At 38.5% G+C, this 21,874-nt stretch overlaps 1 protein-coding gene across 3 annotated transcripts in view; it reads left to right on the top strand.

Moving 5' to 3' along the window:
* cd2ap (CD2-associated protein) overlaps positions 1-21,874 on the top strand; it is a 40,016-nt gene that overhangs the window by 6,149 nt on the left and 11,993 nt on the right. For 2 of the 3 annotated variants that reach the window (XM_063222721.1, XM_063222720.1), the window contains exons 3-10: positions 343-508; positions 4,941-5,041; positions 5,793-5,910; positions 8,406-8,575; positions 9,222-9,291; positions 9,603-9,697; positions 15,939-16,037; positions 18,027-18,063. In XM_063222721.1, the coding sequence (XP_063078791.1) occupies positions 343-508; positions 4,941-5,041; positions 5,793-5,910; positions 8,406-8,575; positions 9,222-9,291; positions 9,603-9,697; positions 15,939-16,037; positions 18,027-18,063 (856 nt within the window). The remainder of the gene's footprint in view (positions 1-342; positions 509-4,940; positions 5,042-5,792; positions 5,911-8,405; positions 8,576-9,221; positions 9,292-9,602; positions 9,698-15,938; positions 16,038-18,026; positions 18,064-21,874) is intronic. The other variant, XM_063222722.1, reaches the window with a different exon arrangement.

The raw sequence follows: 21,874 nt of genomic DNA, 5'->3' as shown, positions 1-21,874 counted from the left end.
TAACAACATGGAACACAACAGTCATCTGAAAATGAATTATGAGATATTAAAATAATAAAAGTTGAATATCAAAAAAAGCTATATTTTTAAATCGCCAATTGCTTTTCTAAACCTAGCCTTTAAGTAGGATAGGGAGATCTAACCCTGTGAACATATGTATGGCGAATTTTTGTGAATATATATGCAATGTTGTGTGTCTTCTTCTGTATTTATGTATGTATGTATGCTACTTGACACCTTAATTTCCCTCGGGATCAATAAATGATACTCTACTACTCTACTCTACATCTTAATAGTTACACAAGTAACATGAACCTTGTTCTCGACAACTTTTTTTCTCAGGAACTGAAAAAAGTATCAAAAGAAAACAAAGAGGATGCGAAAGAAGAGTGTCAACCCACACGGCGAGTTGCTGGAAATGTGGCCAGTCTTGTCCAGAGAATCAGCACCTATGACATTCCAGCTGGCGGTTTCCAGCCCGGCTCCCAGCCCAGTGTGTCGAAAAAGAGTATGTCTTTCTTTTTTTTTTTTTTTGGTCAATGAATCTTAAAAAATAAAAAAATATGTACAAGGCAATCAACCTAAATGATTAGATGTAAAGCAGGCAAGAAAAAAAACAAAACCCCTAACTAAAGGAAAGCCCAGACTCCAGCTTTAGTCCAGCTTTATTGTCCACTGTTCCACATAAGATTTTAAAAGAAAGAAAAAAAAACATGTGAGGCTGCCTCATTGTACAAGGCAAATTTGTTGGTACAAGATAATCCCTGAGTAATTTTACAGGATATTGACAAAGAGCAAGTACATAAGTGCACATTGATGCATTACACATCATTACGGTGCATTGTCAGCTGTTCAACATGGGAAATGAAGGACTGCCATCGTGACTGGATCTTGTCTTTTTTTACCTTAAAGGGACACAAGTTTAGTTTAGTTTAGTTTATTTAGTTTAGTTCAACAGGGACCATGCACAATACACATTGATTACAGAAGTAAAAAGATGGCTTGTGCCAGATTATAGCTATATAGCTAATTTCCATCTGCAGTCCCTGGACAGGTAAAACAAATATTAAAATACAATAACATAGACAAGATATAAACAAGTAAGCACATCCATAGGCCATAGGTCAAACACACACACACACACACACACACACACACACACACACATACACACACACACACACACACACACACACACACACACACACACACACACATTAAAATGGCATGCAGTGTGAGTCATATTTTAAAAAACATATGATTAATGTTGACAAGACTGGTTGGTTAATATCCATTTTTTCACACCCCTTGAGAAGGCCTGATAATCAGTAATACTTTTTAAGTTACTGGGTAGACTATTCCATGTTTTGGTTGCCCTGAAGGAGAAGGCTGACTGAGCAAAAGCAGTTCGTCGGATTGGGAGACTACAATCACCCCTAATGGTGGATCTTGACGTTCTGCTCATCAATTCAGAGCAGGGTTGAACAAATGTTCTTAGGGGTGGGGGTGCTGCATTGTGAATAATTTTATGGATTAGCCGCAGATCAGAAAATTGTATGATGTTTTCAAGGCTGAGCATATTATACTTGCTCAGTATAGGACAATGGTGGTACTGAAATGATCTTCTGTCTAAGACCTTGAGAGCCTGCTTGTACAGTGAATCAATGGATCTTAAGACAGTCTTGTTGGCCTGGGACCAGCTTGATAAACAATAATGCAGGTGGGACATGATCATAGCATTGACATAAGTCACAGCAGCATCAATACTCAGAGAGTTACGGATATGTCTAAAATTTGATATGCTATACTTTACAGTATTACCCAGCTTTTTAATGTGTTTCTTAGAATCTAAGGTCACACCTAAATATTTAAACTCATCAACATTATTTAGCTTTGTTCCATCAACATATATGTCTGGAACAACATTTAGTTTAAATCTATTGTGAAAATACATTGTGACAGTTTTGTTGGTATTTAGTGTGAGACAGGAGGTTTTTAACCACATTGAGACCTTAGTTAGTGTTTGAGTCAATTTGCTGGCCACCTTTTCCGGATCTTTGCCGTGTGTAAATAATACAGTGTCGTCAGCATACATCAGTATCTCCACACCCTCACATACAGATGGAAGATCATTTATGTAAGTGCTGAACAACAAAGGTCCCAATATGGAACCTGTGGCACCCCATAGAGCATGCTTTTTAAGGAAGATATTTTATCATTTATCTTAACACATTGGGCCCTATTTAATAGATAGGACTCTATCCAGTTTAGTACACCTGGAGCCAGCTGAAAGCACGCCAACTTTGAGAGGAGTACTGGATGATGTACTGTGTCAAAAAGCCTTGCGAAGGTCTAAGTACACAGCACCCACCACTCCTCCATTATCAAGATTTGCCTTGATGTGTTCTATAAAATAGCAGCATGGCAGTGTCGGTTGAGTGGTTGGCTCTAAAACCAAACTGCATGGGGTGCATGAGTTTTTTTGTGTTTAAATGCTCCACAAGCTGTTCAGCAACTGTTTTTTCTATTATTTTCGAAATGGCCGGCAATATACTAATGGGTCTATAATTAGTGACATCCTGTTTGTCCCCAGCTTTAAAGATAGGAGTCACTATAGCTGTTTTTAGTACATTAGGAAAATAATTTTCCTCCAAGGACTTGTTTACTATATGAGCTATGGGAGTAGTTAAGACATCTTTAAATTTCTTTAGGAGAAAGGTGTCCATGCCCCAGATGTCTTTAGCTTTGGAGGTGGATATAGTTGATAAAATTTTATTTATTTTTACTTCATCTATAATATTAAAATCCAAGACAGAGATTGCACAATTTTGAACACAGAATTGAGATCTGTCTAGATTGGTTGACGGACAAGGAGCTGATGTGCTGCCACCCAATTCTAAAACAGAGTTAATAAAATAATCATTAAAACTATTTGCAATTATTAGACTATCATTTTGCAATGTGTCATTTATTTTAAGATTAAGGGGTACAGTCTCTTTGCGTTCTTTTCCTGAGAGTTGATCAATAGTTCTCCATAATAACTTTGAGTTACCTTTTGCTTGTTTTATAATATCAAGAAAGTAGTACTATGTGAGATTTTTAGTTGTTTATTTCCAGAATTCATGCTGCCCCACTCACTAATGTTACCTTTTTCATGAATACTTACCACCACCATCAAATTCTAAGTATTCATTATGACTGGAAAAATTGCACTTTTCATGGAGTGCATTCCAATATTCGACCTTGCGTCCTCCACTTGTGCTTGTGGCCTCGCCCCGCCTCCTGGCCCCTCCTCCGTGGAGAAAATAATAAAGTTTCCCAGCTGTCATCCTAGCCACACCAATTTTTGGTGGACTGTTTTACATTCACCATCCCAATTGCAAATGAGAAAATGACTTTACAATTGAGCTTTTGCGAGATATTGAAATATAATGCTGATGTCAGTGATGTCATCATGACATAGTACTTCCTGGTATGAGGCCACAAGCACAAGTGGAGGACGGAAGGTCACATATTGGAACTCACCCATGAAAAGGGGGATCTTCTCCATGGTCCGCCATTTTGAATTTCCTAAAATAACCATTTTTAGCTGCAAAAATGACTGTAGTTGGACCATACTAGAAAATATTTGTTTATTACTCAGTAAACTTTCATGTAAAAATCAAAGTTGGCAATAGGGAGCCTAGTTTCAATGAGCACCATAGTTGCAATACCATTTTTGACCATTTCCTACACAGTGTCCCTTTAAGGAAAAACAAGAGGATGTCTTTCTGATAAACATTTCTTTTCAGCGTGTGGGGCTGAAGTTAGTCTTTCTCAGATCACATTTCAGATGATTGTGTTACTGTGTATGGGGGGAAAAGTCTGTCTGTATGCAAAAGTACTGATGCAAGGGATTGATTGCAATGCCTTTTGTTCGAGACATTAATCAATACCTTCATGACTTAACAAGGGGACAAAAAATACAGTATGCTTTAATTTTGCCTAATTATTATGTTCACACATATAATGTTTGACAAAATTCCACAGACCATCTGCAATGGTCTGGTGTGGCGTATGGGGGAGTACTCTTTTTAATGAAAATGTTTTTGATATCACACAGTGGTATGGTTAAACTATCATCCTAACCTTGCCACTTTACCCATCTTAGGGACTCTTCGTTATTTATTTTCGGAGTCACCGGAGGAAAGTAGGGGAGGGTAGTGCCATTTTTTCTTTGCTGCGGAGAGTCTCAACCAATATTTTTTTTTGATCTCAAGGGGAGGGTCATGCAAAAACGTTTGGCACATTAATTAAAAAAAAAGCAAAAAACATTCCAAGGTAGTTTGCCTTGTTTAATGTTTCGATGTAACAAAATCCAAACGCCTCCCCCTTTCGCTAAAATTGATCACATCATCAGACCCTCGTTGTGTCGGAAGAACATTTGTCAGTAGCCTAAATCTACGAAATGGCCTCGCCTTCATGAAGTATAGTGTTCAAGATCAGTACTATGCAATAACATTCAGTCAGCAGCAACGTGGGTCAATCAACGTTTGTCAAAAGATGATGTAGAGTAGGGCTGTTGATGAAACTTCTCCGTAAGGGAGGTTCATGCTTTTTTTTTGATGACGACGTGGGGAAGGTAGTCAAAGTTTTGATGCTCGCTAGGGGAGGGTCATGCAAAATTTGACAACCAAAGGTGGAAGTCTTCCGAAGACCCCGAAAATAAATAACGAACAGTCCCTTACCATTCATTCAGAGTACCAACGCAAACAGATTGCAGAGGTCACTGAAGATGGTTCACCATGAACTGACTAGAGCTTCTCTCTTTGCAAATATGATATAGAAACCACACTGGTTGGTTTGCCTTTGATTGTTTCTTACTGTTTTTTGCAGATTCATGAAGTTTAAATTGTGATGATGTCATTATTGATGTGGGCTTTGTGCTCTCTACCTTATAGAGTCGAAGAAACGCCTTTGCAAGGCTTTGTTTGAATATGTACCCCAGAATGAAGATGAGTTGGAGCTTAAGATGGGAGATGTCATTGAGATCACAGAAGAAGTGAGCTGATCCTAATAAAAATAATTAATTGCACATTATTTTCTTTAAAATTCTGGTATTACAGATGTTTATATTTTAGGTGTGTTTACTATTCACATCTATTGTATTGTAGTATGGAGTTAGTGTACTTTCCCACATGGATTAGAGCATTGCCACCCTAACCAACACTGTTGGTTTATTGGTTTATCTCCTGTTGAGCTTTTGTAGCAGCCACTTTTCAGTTGTGAAATCATTTTAGTAGCTGCAGCAGTGTAGATTGAAACAAAAATGTGCATGTGCATACTGCTAATATGGGCAGCCCAAAGAAGTTATTCCATTGATATAAAGTAGAGCTCGCCTTAGCTGATCTAAAGGCTTTTGGATACTTGATATTAGATCAGCAAAAATGAGCCCTACCATATTAATGGAATGCATTCTTCAGGGTGCCCATATTTAGGCACATTCCTATTGTTGTTTAAACCACTTACAATTGTTTCTGTTGCAGCTATTAAAATGAATTCACGACTGAAATGTTTCTTTGTTTCTGTGGTTTAATATATGTTGAAATGAAGTCGCTGGTTCAAAAGCTCAACAAGAGATAAACGAATGCAATGATTTTCCAAAAAGGGTGTCCAAACTTTGTCATAGCACTGTAATCTCAGCCATCCACTTCATCCAGCACCCTGTATGTAATATGTCAGTCAAAACTCTGCATATGGTTTGCTATATGACATTGCCATTGCCTGATTAAATACACCCTTGTGTTTTACAGGTGGAAGAGGGATGGTGGAGCGGTGTTCTTCATGGAAAATTTGGCCTCTTTCCCTCTAATTTTGTAAAAGAAATGGAGGAAAAGGATAACGCTGACGGAGACAGTAACATGGAATCAGGTATTTTAGCACTTACGGTAGCTATGATTGCTCCTTGCAAGGTCCAGCTAGAAACACCTCGGAAGGTGCACCGTAAGCAAATGGAAGGGGAAAAATTGTAGGCACAATTGGCATTCCACCTTTTCTGGAAATATGCTCACTTTACACCTCCCCTCGAGTTAATTAATTTGCTCTTGCAGCGGACTACCTTTTTCTGGTCAGCTCTTTTTTCTATGGAATAGTTTGGAAGGCCTGCTCAAACTCTCAACAAATGACATAAGACTACACTGTGTGCAGAATTATTAGGCAAACATGTTTTTTGACCATATTGTCCATTTTATGCATATTTTCCGCCACCAACCTCTATGGACATGAACACCTATTGGATTTAAGCATTTCAGGTCATGCATATTTGTATAGTAAGAGATGGTGTGATCGAAGGAGCCCAATACCCTATATCAGGTGTGCATAATTATTAGGCAACATTGTTTTCCCCTGGGAAAATAGGCCACAAAAGAGATCTAACAAACTCTGAAAAGTCTATAAACAATTTTGAAGTCTTCCAGAGGGATGTGGCTGTCTTGAAATTGCCCAGATATTGGTCATATCCGTCTAATGCACCGTTACAAAGCCATCAGTGTCACATGCATTGTGCTCACAAAGTAACTGCCGGATTGAGAAGAATTGAAGGTCAAACTACCAAAAAATTATTACCCTGCAGTGCTGTTATATTCCAGAACTGAAACCTACATCGAGTGTCCAGGAGAACATTGTATTCAGCACTCAGAGACATGACCAAGGTAAAACAGGTTGAAACCTGAAGACCACTCAACAAGAAACGTAAGTCAACACTGGGTCAAGAAAGGTCTTAAGACAATTTTGTCAATGGTTTTATGAACTTCTGAAAGTGACTGTTAATGGATCAGATCGATGAGCCCATGGCTAGATCGGTAATGTGCACACTCAGATGAGTTCCTGAGTTCTACTGAAATGCCAGCAGAATACTGCATAAATACTATTGTCTTCTTGAAAGTTGCAAACTTTTCCCTCACAGATCCAGCTATGGGCTCATCCACCCTGTCGGTCAATAGTCACTTTCACCAGTCCATAATACCTTTGAAAACTCTGTCCTATGGTATTTCTTGACCCAGTCTTGACTTAATTAACTTGTTAAATGGTTGTCTGGTGTCATCCCTTCTTACCTTTGCTATGTCTCTGAGTGCTCAACAACCTGTTCTTCTGGACACCTGATGTAAGTTTGCATTCTGGAATATGATAGCACTGCAGGGTAATACTTTTCTTGTAGTTTCACCTTAAATTCTTCTCAAATTCTGGCAGTGACATTTCATGTGAGACTGATGACTTTGTAATGGTGCATTTGATACTTCTGTGCTAACGTGACCAACGTCTTGCCAATTTCAAGAGAGCCACATCCCTCTGGAAGACTTCAAAATTGTTTATAGACTTTTCAGAGTTTGTTAGATCTATTTTGTGGCCCATTTTCCCAGAAGAAAGCAAAGTTGCCTAATAATTATGCACACCGGATATTGGGTGTTGGGCTCCTTTGATCACACCCCATCTTATTATACACATATGCATCATCTGGAATGCTTAAATCCAATAGGTTTTCATGTTCATAAAGGTTGGTGGCGGAAAATACGCATAAAATGGACAATATGGTCAAAAAACATGTTTGCCTAATAATTCTGCACACAGTGTACTGTATGCTTAAAGGTGCATTGTGTAAGGTAGTGGTAAGGTAGAGTACTTATTGCAACTATGCACTTCATTGAAACTGCGCTGCCTATTGCCATATGTGGTCTTTTCATGAATAATGAAATAATAATAAACTCATATTTACTTGTATGACAGCAATTTTTGCAAGTAAAAATGTTTATTTCTGGAAATACATATTTGTGGAAAAAGGACACATTTGTGAATGGGCAGCATAAATTCTGGAAAGAACCTGCTAAAACATATTACACAGTGCACTTTAAACCATTTATGGCATGTCTACTCATTTGTATCTCCAGTGTTTGCTGTGTGTGTGTATGATAGAGGAAGTGAGAATTGTTGGATGGAGTGTAGGCTCCACACTGGTGTATAAGGAAATGCTATTATTATGCTGCAGGTTTGATACTGCAGTACAACATATTTTATGCTCAGTGATCCTCAGTGGCTGTTAACAGAAATAACAGCCATCACATTAGGAATGAATGAACATTATGAATCTCTCCTGTATTGACTGGTAAAAAGTGAATAGGGAAGGCCTTTACAGCGATATTCCAAAGTTGGTTGTCAAGGTGGTACTTGGAGGGCTCACTATTTTCAGAACACAAAAGTTTCAGGACTGGTCTAAGTCAATAAAGGGATTTTTTCCCACCAACGTATCACTTAACTAATTACATACCTCTGCAACCTAGCTTTAACTGAATTAGTCTGAAATGGCTTTCTCTACACCTACCATGATTCACAAGAGGTGTGTGTGTCTGTGTGTTTGCTTGCTTGGTTTTCAGCCAGCAGCAGCAAGGACGACCACAGTTCTCCACCGTTGCCTCATTCCGGCAATGGGAGCAAAGCTCAACCCAAAAAGATCAAAGGAGTTGGTTTTGGTGACATTTTCAGCCAGGGCTCTGTAAAGCTTAAAGCTCGAACACCCTCAGAAGCAGATGAGAAGAAAGAGAAGGTAAGGATCATGATGATAGGTTAAATGTTGGGATTAAACTGTATATGTCTGCTAATTACAGTTATACAATTATTTAATACATCTAATGCCCTTTGTGGATAAGATGACATTGATGGAAAATGGAACAGGATCTGAATGAATGTTTAATTTTAGACATGCTCCGATCGCCAATCACTAACTTCGATAAAGCGCTGATCAAACAGCTAATCACAAGATTTAAAAAAAATTGTAACCATGAAATTTCAAACTTGTGATTGTTAGTTTGACAGCCCGCACTTCGGGGCAAAACATACGTAATGAATATCAACTGTCTGTGAATTTAAATTATTGAATTCTAATTAATACTTAAATAATTTTATGCAATAATTTGTCTCAAATTATATTGAGTAATACTGTAGCTGTATGTTACCTGTATGCCTGTACCTGCTGTACGTCAATAAGAATTGTGAAGAGTTGGATCAAAGATTTCCTTAGTTCTAAACGGAACGTCTCCGGTGGAATTGTGGGAAGAGGAGCATCTTTTCAAGTTTCTCAAAATCCAAGATGAAGCCAAGATGAAGCTTTGCTGTTCGGCTCGTAATAAAAAAGATTTTTAACATCGGAAAGAACTGAGGCATTTTAAATCCCTTTCCTCCTTCTTTTAAAGCCAGTACCAACTGCAGTAGGAACCCCCCACCCAGAGTCTTTGAAAACAGAGGAGGAAAGCAAAGCAAAGGGTGAGAATGCAACTTTTAAGATTTTTCTGTTAAAAATGTTAATTTAAATTTTCTATTCATCTACCCATCGAGAATTTCAGATACAGAAATGGCAAATTTGTAAACTTGTAAACATCCCTTTAAAGGTGCACTACTATGTAATATTTGTTGTGGTTGTTTTGTAAATATTCATGAAAAGATCAAATTTGGCAATAGACAGCACAGTTTCAATGAACAGCATAGTTAACTTGCAATAAGTAGGTCTGGCCACAATCCTGCGCAGTGCACCTTTTAAATTCTGTGTATGTGAATGTTGTTTTTTTATCATCCAGTAAAAGAATACTGCAAAGCTTCTTATGCTTATGATGCCACAAATCAAGATGAACTCGACATTAAGGAAGGAGACATCATTGAGATTCTCTCAAAGGTAACATCACTTAAGAGAAAGTTTGCCAGCTATTTTGAGCATTTAGTCTTATAATTGTGATGAACATGTTTACTTTTTGGAGGTATCATGATATTATGAAGTGGAGTACTGAACCCAGTATGAAATGGAGCAGTAACCCAGAAAATGCACACTCAAATTTACTCTTTTTTTTTTTTTTTTTTTTTTTTTTTAACCTTTTTTACCTTTAAATAATTGTTTAAACCAATAAAGCAAACCCCATAGCACCTGTCAATCAAGTATTTTAAACAATTATTTATTTAAAGTGATTTGACTTCAAAAATGCCTGACACTCCATATTCAAATGGACATTGGAGCTCAGCCCTTTGCAGTAGAGAGATGGAGTTGGTGTCTTTGTGAAGATAACACACTACTTTTATCAGATTCACTGTAAATAATATTTAATAAACAATAATAATATGTATTGTTTAGAGTGCAATATCACCATACATCATGGTCTCAAAACACTTGTAAAACAAAAATGAAATAAAAATAGAGATAAAATATTATACAACTAATAAAAGAAAAATAATGAGAAATAAAATTGATGGGGAAATTAATCAAAAAGTAAGGCTAAATGAAGTAAGGTTAATATTAAAATAGTATAGCAAGAAAGGAAAAATGGAACAATAAATATTAAGGAACCTAAGACTAAATAATTGATAATCAATAATCAAACCAATGCATGTTAATCCCTGCCATAATAAAATGAAAACAAAAATATTTTTAACACATTGACTACCAGGCGTTTTTTGAAATGTTGGCCCAAGACTCCCAGCCAGTTTCATGCACGGCAAAATAAACCCCACTGAAGAACAGTTGTTTGATAGTTGGGCTGCATTAGTTAGCAATTGACATTGTTGACAGACAGTATCCCGATTCGGACGGCTAGGGGTGTTTTTTTTTTTTTACTTCGGAAAAGTTTGTTTTCCAAATCCGAAGCAACTCCATATGAAACGACCCCCAAATAGTTGCATAATAATTATATATAGTTGTATAATAATTATAGTGTAGTGAGCCAGATAAAATCGCCTCAGCTAAGAGTACCATGTTTACTTCGCTTGTTAGCTTATTATTATTAGCGTTAGAGATATTGAAATAACCTGCCATTGTTGACACTGACATTGGCTAACAGCTGGGTAGCTTACCTCGCAAAAGTTTCCGCTGGCCAAATCAGACGCAAATTGATGTGACATTATTCCCGAATAGTTGCAGATGACAGTCCATGTTTACAAAACCATCACCAATTGCAGATTTACAGTGTCAACGATTTATTGATAAATGTCCAATGCCCATTCCTGAAATGCACGAGATGCGTTGCTTCTCCCTGGCTGTAAACAGTGTGTGTGTCGGCGGGGGGCGGGACGCTTTCAGACACACTCGCCTTACTTGTTGGAAATGAAAGATGAGCATCATACTAAGTTAATTTAATGAAACCCTGCAGTTTTTTTATGTGGGATCTGCATTTTACAGGCTGTGAATGACTGTGGATTTTGAGACTGGCTCGTTTTTTTTTATTCGACAGGACTATTCTAAATTCGAAAGAATAACGAGCACATCCCTAATACAAACGCTGTTCGGTGAACACACGCCTCTGGTCAGGCTATGTGAATGATACGAATTTTCCTCCTCACGGCATGTTCACGCACTAAGTTTTGAATCGGCCCAAGACAATTTAAGTGATGAGTGATTCATTTTACACTACAAACGCTTTCAAAACTCATGGAAATGCTGTGTACCAAACATGAACACTATAAAAGGCACTTTGTCCTGAAAGAAAAAATATGGACACAGAAGAGTACTATTCTTGGGTCAGAAATCAGGGCTTTTTTGGTGGCGTCATCCTATGTTCTACTGCCAGTAACTAAAGAATGGAAATAGGTAGACACAAAATTCTTTTTTCAGGTGGAAATAGACAGTTCAGTGCAGTTTTTGGTAGTATTGGTGTTCACAAAGACATCAGATATTATTTTCTGTGGATCTTGAAAGTTTGATCAAAATGCTAAAAATCGCTGACAATGAGGCTCTCTGCTTTTAAAAAAAAAGCTGCCAGCCAATGATATAAGCATTTTCTTCAAATCTGACCTTAAATCTGATGACAGAATAGGGTTCCCCATATATGAAAACATAAAAACAAGTGTTGTTTTCATATTCATACCTTGTTTCGCTAAAAAGAAAATGGATTGCGAGATTTTAACCTGCTATCGGGGCCATATTGGATTTTGCCCGTTTGAGGCATTTCCGTACATTTTTTCACCCGGCATAGAACAGATTTGGATTCAGCACCCTTGAATACCCCTAAATCAATTGTGCTGTATACCAAAAATTAACATGATTTGACTTCAGGGTTCATCTTTTGGGAAAACTGACCCTGACTGCATGTATACGCTAAGATAATCAACAACATTTTTTTTTTTTCAATGTGGTAATTAACCAACCAAGAACAACAGACCAGTGCATTTTTAGGTACAGGTATAGATAGGCCTTCAGTAAACTATAAAATTGTTTTCTTTTTGTTGCTGTTGTAAAACTCGGAATTCTGAACACTGTAAACCCTGACCATTACAAAAACATCTCTCTGTTGCTTCAGAGGGTATAACAGACTTTGTTGATTTATCAACAGTTGATTACAAAAGCCTTGGAACTCCCATACTGCCTTTAGTTCTACACAATCGCTCCGATCTGAAAGACACACTTGTGATTAGGTCAGGTGGTAACCAGGCAAACAAAAAAGTTTCAATTTCAGAGTGAAAGACGTAATGACAATTTTTGTGTTCCTATTAGAGCTGGGCGGTATACCGTTAAAAAAACGTGATCTCGGTTTCACCTACACAAGGTTCTCTTTTTGATGAGAGACGGTTTTTTGTTGTTGTTGTTGTTGTTGTTGTTGTTGTTCATGTTGGCTATGTGCGTGAACTTCATACTTCGTGTCACAGTTCATTTCAACTCTGCTAGGCCTACATAAGTCCACTGTTGCTTTTCTACTAGGAAATGTCAACACAATTTAAGATGTTGATTGAAGCAATACAAATAATTGGTTAATCGCGCTAAAGAAGCTGGTGAGAGTGAAGCATAGCCTAATGAAGGACCCACATGGCATGGATGAATCATGATGAACATTTAAATTCACTTAGCTTACATTTGATCTCACAAAGTTAAATAAAAGGCTATTCTAATAGGCTACAACAGTTCTTAGATTCTTAACTGTATTTAATTACCATCCCAACTGTGTGTGTAGCAGTGTTAATTTCGTCAGCTTTTTTTGATTTAGTCTTAGTCTTAGTCACAATGACGAAAATCTATTTTAGTCTTAGTCATATTTTAGTCATTGCCTTCCCAATTTAGTCTTAGTCTTAGTCAAAATGACGAAAATCAATTTTAGTCATAGTCAAATTTTAGTCATTTTAGTCAATATTTCAAATTTTAGTCAACATTTCAATTTTTAGTCATTTTAGTCAATATTGTGTAAAATAAACAACCTACAATGGCTATTGTTATTTCACAAAGTATTACTAATATTGCCTATTGCAGCAAATATTCACCTTGTTACTTGGTCATTTTCCACCATAACCCAAATCAGTAATTTCAACATCATAGAGCAAAAGAGCATCACACACACACACACATCCAGGTGCAGGCTTCTCTCTCTCTCTCTCTCTCTCTCTCTCTCTCTCTCTCTCTCTCTCTCTCTCTCTCTCTCTCTCTCTCTCTCTCTCTCTCTCTCTCTCGTGCATTAGAAGCTGCTGCATATTATATTTCATTTTGAGTTTGATCACGGAGGAAGCTACATGCTCTTCTTCACCTGACCGCGGGACTTAAAGCCTGCAGATTGCCGGCAGTGGGAAGACCAGACATCCCAAGTCTGCATGAAGTTCAAGAAGTCTCCCTGATAGTGGCTTCCCGATGACCACGAGTCAGATAAAATACTGCTGATGTTAGACTATGCAAGTTAACGGTTTTTGTTTTCAATTGGCAATGCGAGCAGAGAACGATAGTGACTCGTGCGGCATGTGTGGAATAGGCTTAAATAGATTTCGAGAGCACACTTCGTATGCCCTGCAAAAGTCCCAGGAGAAATAGTTAGGCAGGGGTATGCAGACTGGACGATAGAAAGGACACGCACATACAAATATTTAAACACTATGCTGTTTTGTTTGTCGGGGGTGTCGAGGCTCGATAAGCATGACCTGGAAAGAGTTTTTGGAACTTAGGAAGACGCTGAAGACTCACGGCTGTCGACTTCCTTGGGTCTTTTAGCGTTGCTCTCGGCGAGAACAAGTTTCAAATCTCAACAGTTTAAAACTCCTTAGCGATCGCCCATCCATTGATTCTTTTCAAAACTAGGCTACAGTAGCCGTGCCTCTGTTACTTTAGACAGGCCAACTTTCCCCCTGCTGGCGCGCGCTCCCGCGGTGACTGACTTAAATAAATTCACAAATCCGACCTTCATGATTTGCTTGCTGCCTACTCATATGGTTAAACAACAAATATAGCAAACATTACAAAAAAAGAACAGACAACGAACGCCGGGCTAAGACAGCCTAAGTGAAAAGGAGAATAGTGGAAGCTCGAGGAGGTTTAGAATGACAGTATCAGAGGAGGATTGGCGCGACTGTCATGCAGAAACACATGTCCTCGTGATGGATAAGAGGGTTGTTGAACATGTTTCAAAATGAACACTTCCCTCAACGTCGGCTATTTTTTCTCTTTCTCTGGGAATGTTTTAGGACCTAAACTCAACTTAAATGGACACACTGAATTACTAGGCTACAGAACTACTGACTGAGCGGCGCCATGCATTGGCTGCCAGCAGATACAAGCCAGGCAACACAGCGTGAGCCCGCAATCACCTATGACGTTCAAGACACTTAGGCCTATATTACAATTACAAATTAATTATAAATTATATATTATATATTTTTAATGTCCATTCGTCCATGGCTTGTAAATTTCGTCTCGTCTTAGTCTCCTTGACGAATTTTTTTTTTATTTTCGTCATAATTTGATTTGCTTGAGGCAATTTTTAGTGCGTCATCGTCTCGTCATCGTCAAGGGAAAAAGGGGCGTTGACGAAATATTTTCGTCATCGTCGTGGTTGACGAAATTAACACTGGTGTGCAGGACTGCTGTTAAGGCTGCTTATGAGTTTTGCCATTGAGTCTAATTTAGCCTAGCTTGCAAAATGCAATGGGCAGACAAGATACATTGCTACATTGCTGTTTGAAATGATTTGGGAGCAAAATACATCGCCATAAGACACAAACTACCTGACAAAATACATTCTACGTTAGATTTGGCCTTTAATTCACAGAAAATATTCACACAATGTCAAGTAAATCCGTTTGTTTTCGTGTCTCTTCAGTCTGTTCCGTTTCTGTCCCACTGTGTTTACTCGCTAGTCATGCGCTGCGCAAGCAACACGCGGTCCTAGTGATCAGTGTTGCCACGTGTACCACAACAACTAAGCAATTAGTGTTGCCAGGTGTAGAACAAGAAATATGCAGTTTTGGGCTGTCTTGGGGGGAAAAAAGCCAAAAACAGCTGCTTATAATAATTTATTAACCCTTTTTACTTGAAAGGGAACTTAAAGTGTTGGGTAGGGAAATATAAACTATAAATTATAAAAATATTATTGAAATGAAAAAGTGATAAAATAGAAATGGAGATTAATTTAAATTCATGATTGTATCTCATTTTTAAATTTAATTTCATTTTTTTCGTCCGAAAGATTAAGTTTTGGGGGGAAATCGCCGCTTATCAAAAAACCGTGCAGAAAACCGTGATGTCAATTTTCATCAAGAAAACCGTGATGCTCATTTTTTCCAAAACCGCCCAGCCCTAGTTCCTATGATTTGTTTTAGTAGGAAAGGTTAAAATTTGAAAATAGACTCACAACATCCTTTAATACATTATCTTTTAAGAAACCTAGCACAATTTAGTGAACTTTATGAACTACTTTGGCATAATTCTACATTTGTCTTGCTTAACAGTGACTAAAGAAATTGAAATTGCTTAAAATGTGTCAATTTTAAAATTGCATTAATGTGTGTGTTGTTAATTAATCACAATTAATCGTGATAAATCCTAGGCCTACATACAACAATCTATTGAGAGATAGAACATCGTCCACTTAACTCTCATACAGTTTCAATGATGGCGCTGGATGGCCCATCCAATGTAGTTGTTATCAGCCAGATTCACATGTTTCTGTTTTCATTTGTAGGACACAGGAGAACCTGGGTGGTGGAGAGGAGAAATAAATGGGAGAGAGGGTGTTTTCCCGGACAACTTTGTGGTGGCGATTTCAGAAACTGATAAAGAGGTTAATTCGTTTATTCTTTACCTCATTGTTTTTTTTTTTTTAAAGATATTTATATTAAACCGTATGTAGTGAATGGCAGCGTTAGGACTCCAAAGTAAATGTTCATGTCCATGCAAGGGAAGATAGGCCAGTCTTTGACATTTGTATTTCTTCTGTATCACTCAGTTTTTAATTTTTTTTTATTTTATTAGTAGTATTTTTTTTTTTTTAAGATATCTATGGCTCGAGCACTGAAGTGCCTTCGCCTTCTCGGTCTGAAGCCTTGTTGTTTTCAAAAAGATTATTAGAGCCCTAGCACAGAGGTGCAAAGCTCATTGTTCTCCGAACGATACTTCTTCCTTTTTTTAATTTATTAATTTACTATTATTTTAAAAGATTTTTTCCTGGTCTTTCTCGACTTTATTGATGAGAGGACAGTATGAGAGGTGGACAGGAAGTGAATGGGGAAAGAGATGGAGAGGGTTCAGCAAATGATCCGGTCCGGAATCAAACCCGGGTCGCTGGCGTAGTAGCCCAGTGCCCTATCGTTAGAGCCATGGCAGGGTCTATTCTTCTTATTCTTATTCTTCTCATTCTGCGATCTTGGGTAATTTTGCAGGTGCTTCCGGTACTTTTGTATACTTGGCATTTGATACCCAAATGGCCATCGCTACTCAGACACCGAATATTAACCCCTTATGGTGCACAGGGACTCTGTGGCGCCCCCTGAAACGTATAGGGGCGGGGCCGATATAGAGTACATGCTGCGGACCCCTCTGTCGGTGGGGTTATGTATCTCTCCAAGATGAATTTGGGTATCATAAAAAAAAATAGAAAAAGTGTCATCAATTCATTGTACAACATTTCCCAAAATTTCTGTCACTGAAATGGCATCAATGAAATCTGACATAGCGCCACCATGTGGTAGATAAATGAAGCGTTTACATAAAAACTGTACTCCGAAAATATGTGCACGGAGTGGTCATCCCTAAAACCAATACATGGAATACCTACTTCTCTAATACCTACTTCTCTACTTAGATACACCAAAATTGGCAGATCTTCATATCTACATGTGATTTCTGTGCACCAAAGGCTTTGTTGATACCGGTATATTATTCCTGGCCTGACTTGTAGAGAATGCAAAATGTGATCGAATTCTCAAAAGTGTGATTCACATGTTTTTATTACACATAAAAGACAATATCTCAAAACTTCTTCCTAGCAACATTCTGTAACTTTTTAAAGAAGGGTTTTGTTGATGTAGAAATGGTATATCATGGGGAAACCAAAGCACATAACCACAATCCCTTCTTTAAAAAGTTTTATTTTGCATCCAACAAAATGATCCCAGGTGTTTCACTCTGGCATCACCCAAATTTGCAAAATACCTTTTGAAGATTCACCCAAAATATATGCATATTTAATGAACTAGGGTCTAATTTGCATTCGGCAAACTTCTAAAACAAAATGTTTGGGTTGTAATTCCCTAATACATTGGAGAAGTTTCATAGTCCTGTCTATCAACCCTTAAGCCTGGCTCAAACTACACAACTATCGGCCCGATTCTCGGCTGAAAACCCCCCTGACGACAATCGGTGGAAAGCTACCCCCCAGGACCAGCGATTGTCAGGCAAGATTTCCCCTTCGTGGCCGACGTTCTAAGATAGAACTTTGGCAGCTCAAAGAGTCACTGATTGCAAATCGTAGAAATCAAACACTGTTTGATATTTGCGACTGGAAATAGAACGTTGGGCATTGTCTCTGTGGTTGCGAGCAGGGATAAGATTGACAGTTGCGATTATCTTCTAGTGTGCGGTGCAACCCGACGTCAAAATCGGACACACAATCGGGAGTTGCGTGTAGTTTGGGCCTGGCTTTAGAGGAGTAAGGATTTTACCCCAGTTCATCTAGAATTTTACTTGGAACATTCTACATTCCATAGGACTCGAAGTCCTTATGACAATTTTGCACCAATTCTAATCACAAATGGATGTGTGTCTTTCACAGAAACCAAAGAAGCCCCCACCGCCTGTGAAAATTACAGGTAATTAATTTATTTAGTGATTTTTTTCATTTTATACAAAGGTTTTATTCTCACATTGGTGTTTACGCATATGTGATATGACACTATATACAAGTGAGGCATTTGTCTTCATTTGCAAACCAAGCCCTGATGAAGACCTGTGTGTAAAGTCGAAACATGTTGGCTTTTTTAATGTAATGTGTATGTACTGTACTGCCCTACAAAGCAAAAAGGCAGTAACTGCACAGAGCTCCAAACTGAGTAAAATGACTTTAAAATGATACTGCAATCCAGTCTTAGTAGTTTTGGAGAGATTATTGACATGCAGCAGTTTTGTTACTTTATATTACCACCTTTTATGCAGATTAATCATTTTATTTAAATTAATGTTTTGATATATATGTCATTGAAGTCATAGTAACTCATTTTTGACAACAGCGCAGTTACTGCCTTTTTGCTTTGTAGGGCAGTGTAGACCTTCTGTGGTGCAGGCTGTAGCCGTGATGTGACGCAGACTCTACAATTGGCCTTGTTTCTAAACTAATAGTGCACTAGCAAAGTTCCCTATGCCTCGTTTTACATGTCAACAACCCCGCGACTCTGAGGAATGAAGTATTGAGCAACTTAGAGCCTCGTAAATGGGTGGAAAGTTGAGATTTATAACGATAGCTAAACAGATGTTGGTCCATCACAGTAGAAGCTAAATTTCACCTAGCTCTTGGAATTCTGACTAGCGCTCGTGGGTACAGGTCGTTTCGTCTAATGAATTGTTCCGCGAGGACCATTCGTATAAAACTTGGGATCATTCGTATAAGGCATGGGATCTTTCGTCGAGGACGTTCCGTCTACCAAAAAGACCTACGAAACTAAACATCCTTAGGTTTCAACTAAACGTCCCTTCAGGCTGCTTATTTTGTTTTAGTTTTTGTTGATTTAAAAATGTAAATCGGCTGTTATTAACGCTCATTTTAACTGTTTTTGTTGATTTAAAAATGTAAGTCAACTGTTTTTAATGCTCATTTTAAATGTTTTTGTTGATTTAAAAATGTAAGTCAACTGTTTTTAATGCTCATTTTAAATGTTATTGAGCAATTATTTAATTTGTATTACCTTTCACTTTCTTAAGAATTTGTTCTTTAGGCCTATTTGTAGGCCTACGTGTCAGATGTAGGCTACTTGTAATTTGCACTCTCGTTGCTTCTCACGTGCAGGATGACTAGACATAAAACAAAACCGACTGGTTTAAACACACAAACGGTTACATTTTATGCAAACAAAATGGACACAATCCCTAACACATATCCCCAGCACAATATTGCGACACACACTTTGCACAATAATAGACCTACTAAATGAGTTCAATATTCTTGCAACACTTAACCCAAGAAAAGTCAGTTTTCACTTCGAGATTCCAGAGCAAATCAGCTGGTCTGCTCGCTTACTGGTCAATAAACGTTGAACTGAACCGTGTTGTGTGCGTGTGTGCATGTGTGTACCAACGTATGTCCATGCCACACGATGCACAGACAGTACCAACACCAAATAATAAAGACTACGGCCAGATGAGTCCGCAACGAGGACTGTGATGTCAGGTTTTCTGAGAAAAAATTGGGTCCTCATGACAATGACAGGCTTGCTGAAAACGACGACGAACACATTCGGAATAGTCTACACATTTCTTTTAGTGTTGAGAATAAAGTGTTCGCTAATGGCCGTGATCGTCCATGCTCTTATCATGCAAATGCCATGTCATGCAGGCAACGGCTTCCGTTTGATTTCAAAAGTGTTGGCCCGGACAATTATCATAAACGTGAGTAAGGTTTGAAAAGTGGTGGGTACAAGATAAGGCTACTTCCGATTTCAGGTTTCATGATTAATAGCCTAATACGCATTGGCGTATTGACGCGTAATGTGGCCATATTAAAAATTAAAAGCCGTCTTGTTTATTTCTGATATCCTGCGCTGAAGTCATCTTTATCATAAATATTATTAACGCAACGGTAACTGATTGGTTAATCCATCATAACTACATGTAGCCTTGCATAATGGTGTACGTCAATTTGTTGTCATAACTTTGCTCTGTCCCTTTTGATTTTCTCAAGCAATTCATCCCTTTTGTCATTGTCCCTGTTTTACTGTTAGTCTTATGGACCTAGGGCGTATCGATCACCATGATTTGCCTGAAACCTGTAACCTAAACACTGCGTGCGCGCAGCCACACACATTCTCTGTGTCAAAGGAACCCTTTGTCCCTTCATCGCTCCTAGAATGGCAATACATGTTGGCAGACTTTATTTTGCATAATTCACGATTATCTGGATATATTCGGCTAGGTTACTCAGCAAAGCACAGCATGAACGTTAGTCAGGTAACTTTTGGTGTGCTGATACAAGCACCAACGGTGAATCAAGACGTAGAATATTGATGTACATCCCCAAGCATACTGAAAAGGTAGCCATCGTGTTCAACGCCCTTTTATACATTCAAATGCTCCCGCTAAAGACATCTCCTCGAGTCAACGATGAAGTGCTGCCATAGTGCGCAGCCCGCCTAGCAGCCACGACGTAGGAAACAAATCCCCCTTGCTAGTTGTCGGTGCAAGCTCCGCGACCAGTTGCAACTTGTCCTTTAGTGCGTGCGCGAGTGTTTCTGTTCCCTCCATACTCGTTTGTTCCCTCCCTTTCACGTGAGGTTCAAATGGACATTACTCAACAAAAATGCAATTCTGAGTACCAACAACTGAAGTAGGCTACAACATATGTACCACATATAGTAGGGGATTACCACCCAGATTTGGTGCAATTTGAGGACAAATTTCAATAGACTTTGAATCACTTATTTCCCAGGATACGGTTTGTATGGGATTTGTCTGGGATTTTCCTGGGATTTGATTCATGTCATTTTCTTTATTTACTGTGCGTTATGTCCAGCTTTTATTGAATACACAGGGATTAAAGTTCTCCGGCCCCCGGACGGATTTCCGGCTTGCAGCGATTGGCAGTGGGTTAAAAAAAAAAAAAAAAAAACTCGAAAATAAATTGACGGTAAATAAATAAATAAAAAGACAACCGAAATCCCTCCTGCGTTTGTCAGCCAATGGTAGCAAAGGAGCGCACTAAAACTAACATTGTTAACCAATCAGAAGAAGAAGGGGGCAGGTCTTAGGAAAGCATGCTACTTCAGTATCTTGCTCGAGTCGGACCACCACAGCCGGTCTACTGCTCGCAGTCGCCGACTCTGCTCTCATGGCGCGGTCACAGAGCAGTGTCAACAACTCTCTCTACATGGCAAGGCACCTTGCACCGTTTACTGCTCTATGAGCAGAAATATGTGTAAAGATAACTAATCTGCATGCTATGGATTGGTGATGCCGTTGTCATCAAAAACATAAATGAAACTGGACATTATGTTTGGACATACAGAATGTCGATAAGCACTACAGTGTTGATGGAGCTTCTCTGCTCAGTGCTAATTATTAGCTGTCAACAACACACAAGGTTCTGTTTTTTCCACGGACGTTCGATCCCTCTGTGTCTTTTCATAATTTCTGAACCCAACTTAAAACTTAACCCAGAGCTGTCACAGCATCTCCCGGAGTGTGGAGCGGGTGAACGGAACGTTTATCTGTGTCTCATCTCCTAATGTCAACCACTGCCTGTGCATTATGCTACCGGTAGTTCCATTCAAAATAATGGCTGGATACCGTGATTCATGAATCAATCACCAGATTACTTTAAGTTTCTGGGGTTGTTGGAAGAGGTTGTAGGAAGATGTGCTTCAATCTACAACTACTTGTGAGAACGCCAACAGTAAGAAAATAATTTGTTATTCG

This window comes from Engraulis encrasicolus, chromosome 18, assembly GCF_034702125.1.
Source record: "Engraulis encrasicolus isolate BLACKSEA-1 chromosome 18, IST_EnEncr_1.0, whole genome shotgun sequence".
Lineage (NCBI taxonomy): Eukaryota > Metazoa > Chordata > Actinopteri > Clupeiformes > Engraulidae > Engraulis > Engraulis encrasicolus.
This window is presented reverse-complemented; position numbering and strand designations above follow the sequence as displayed.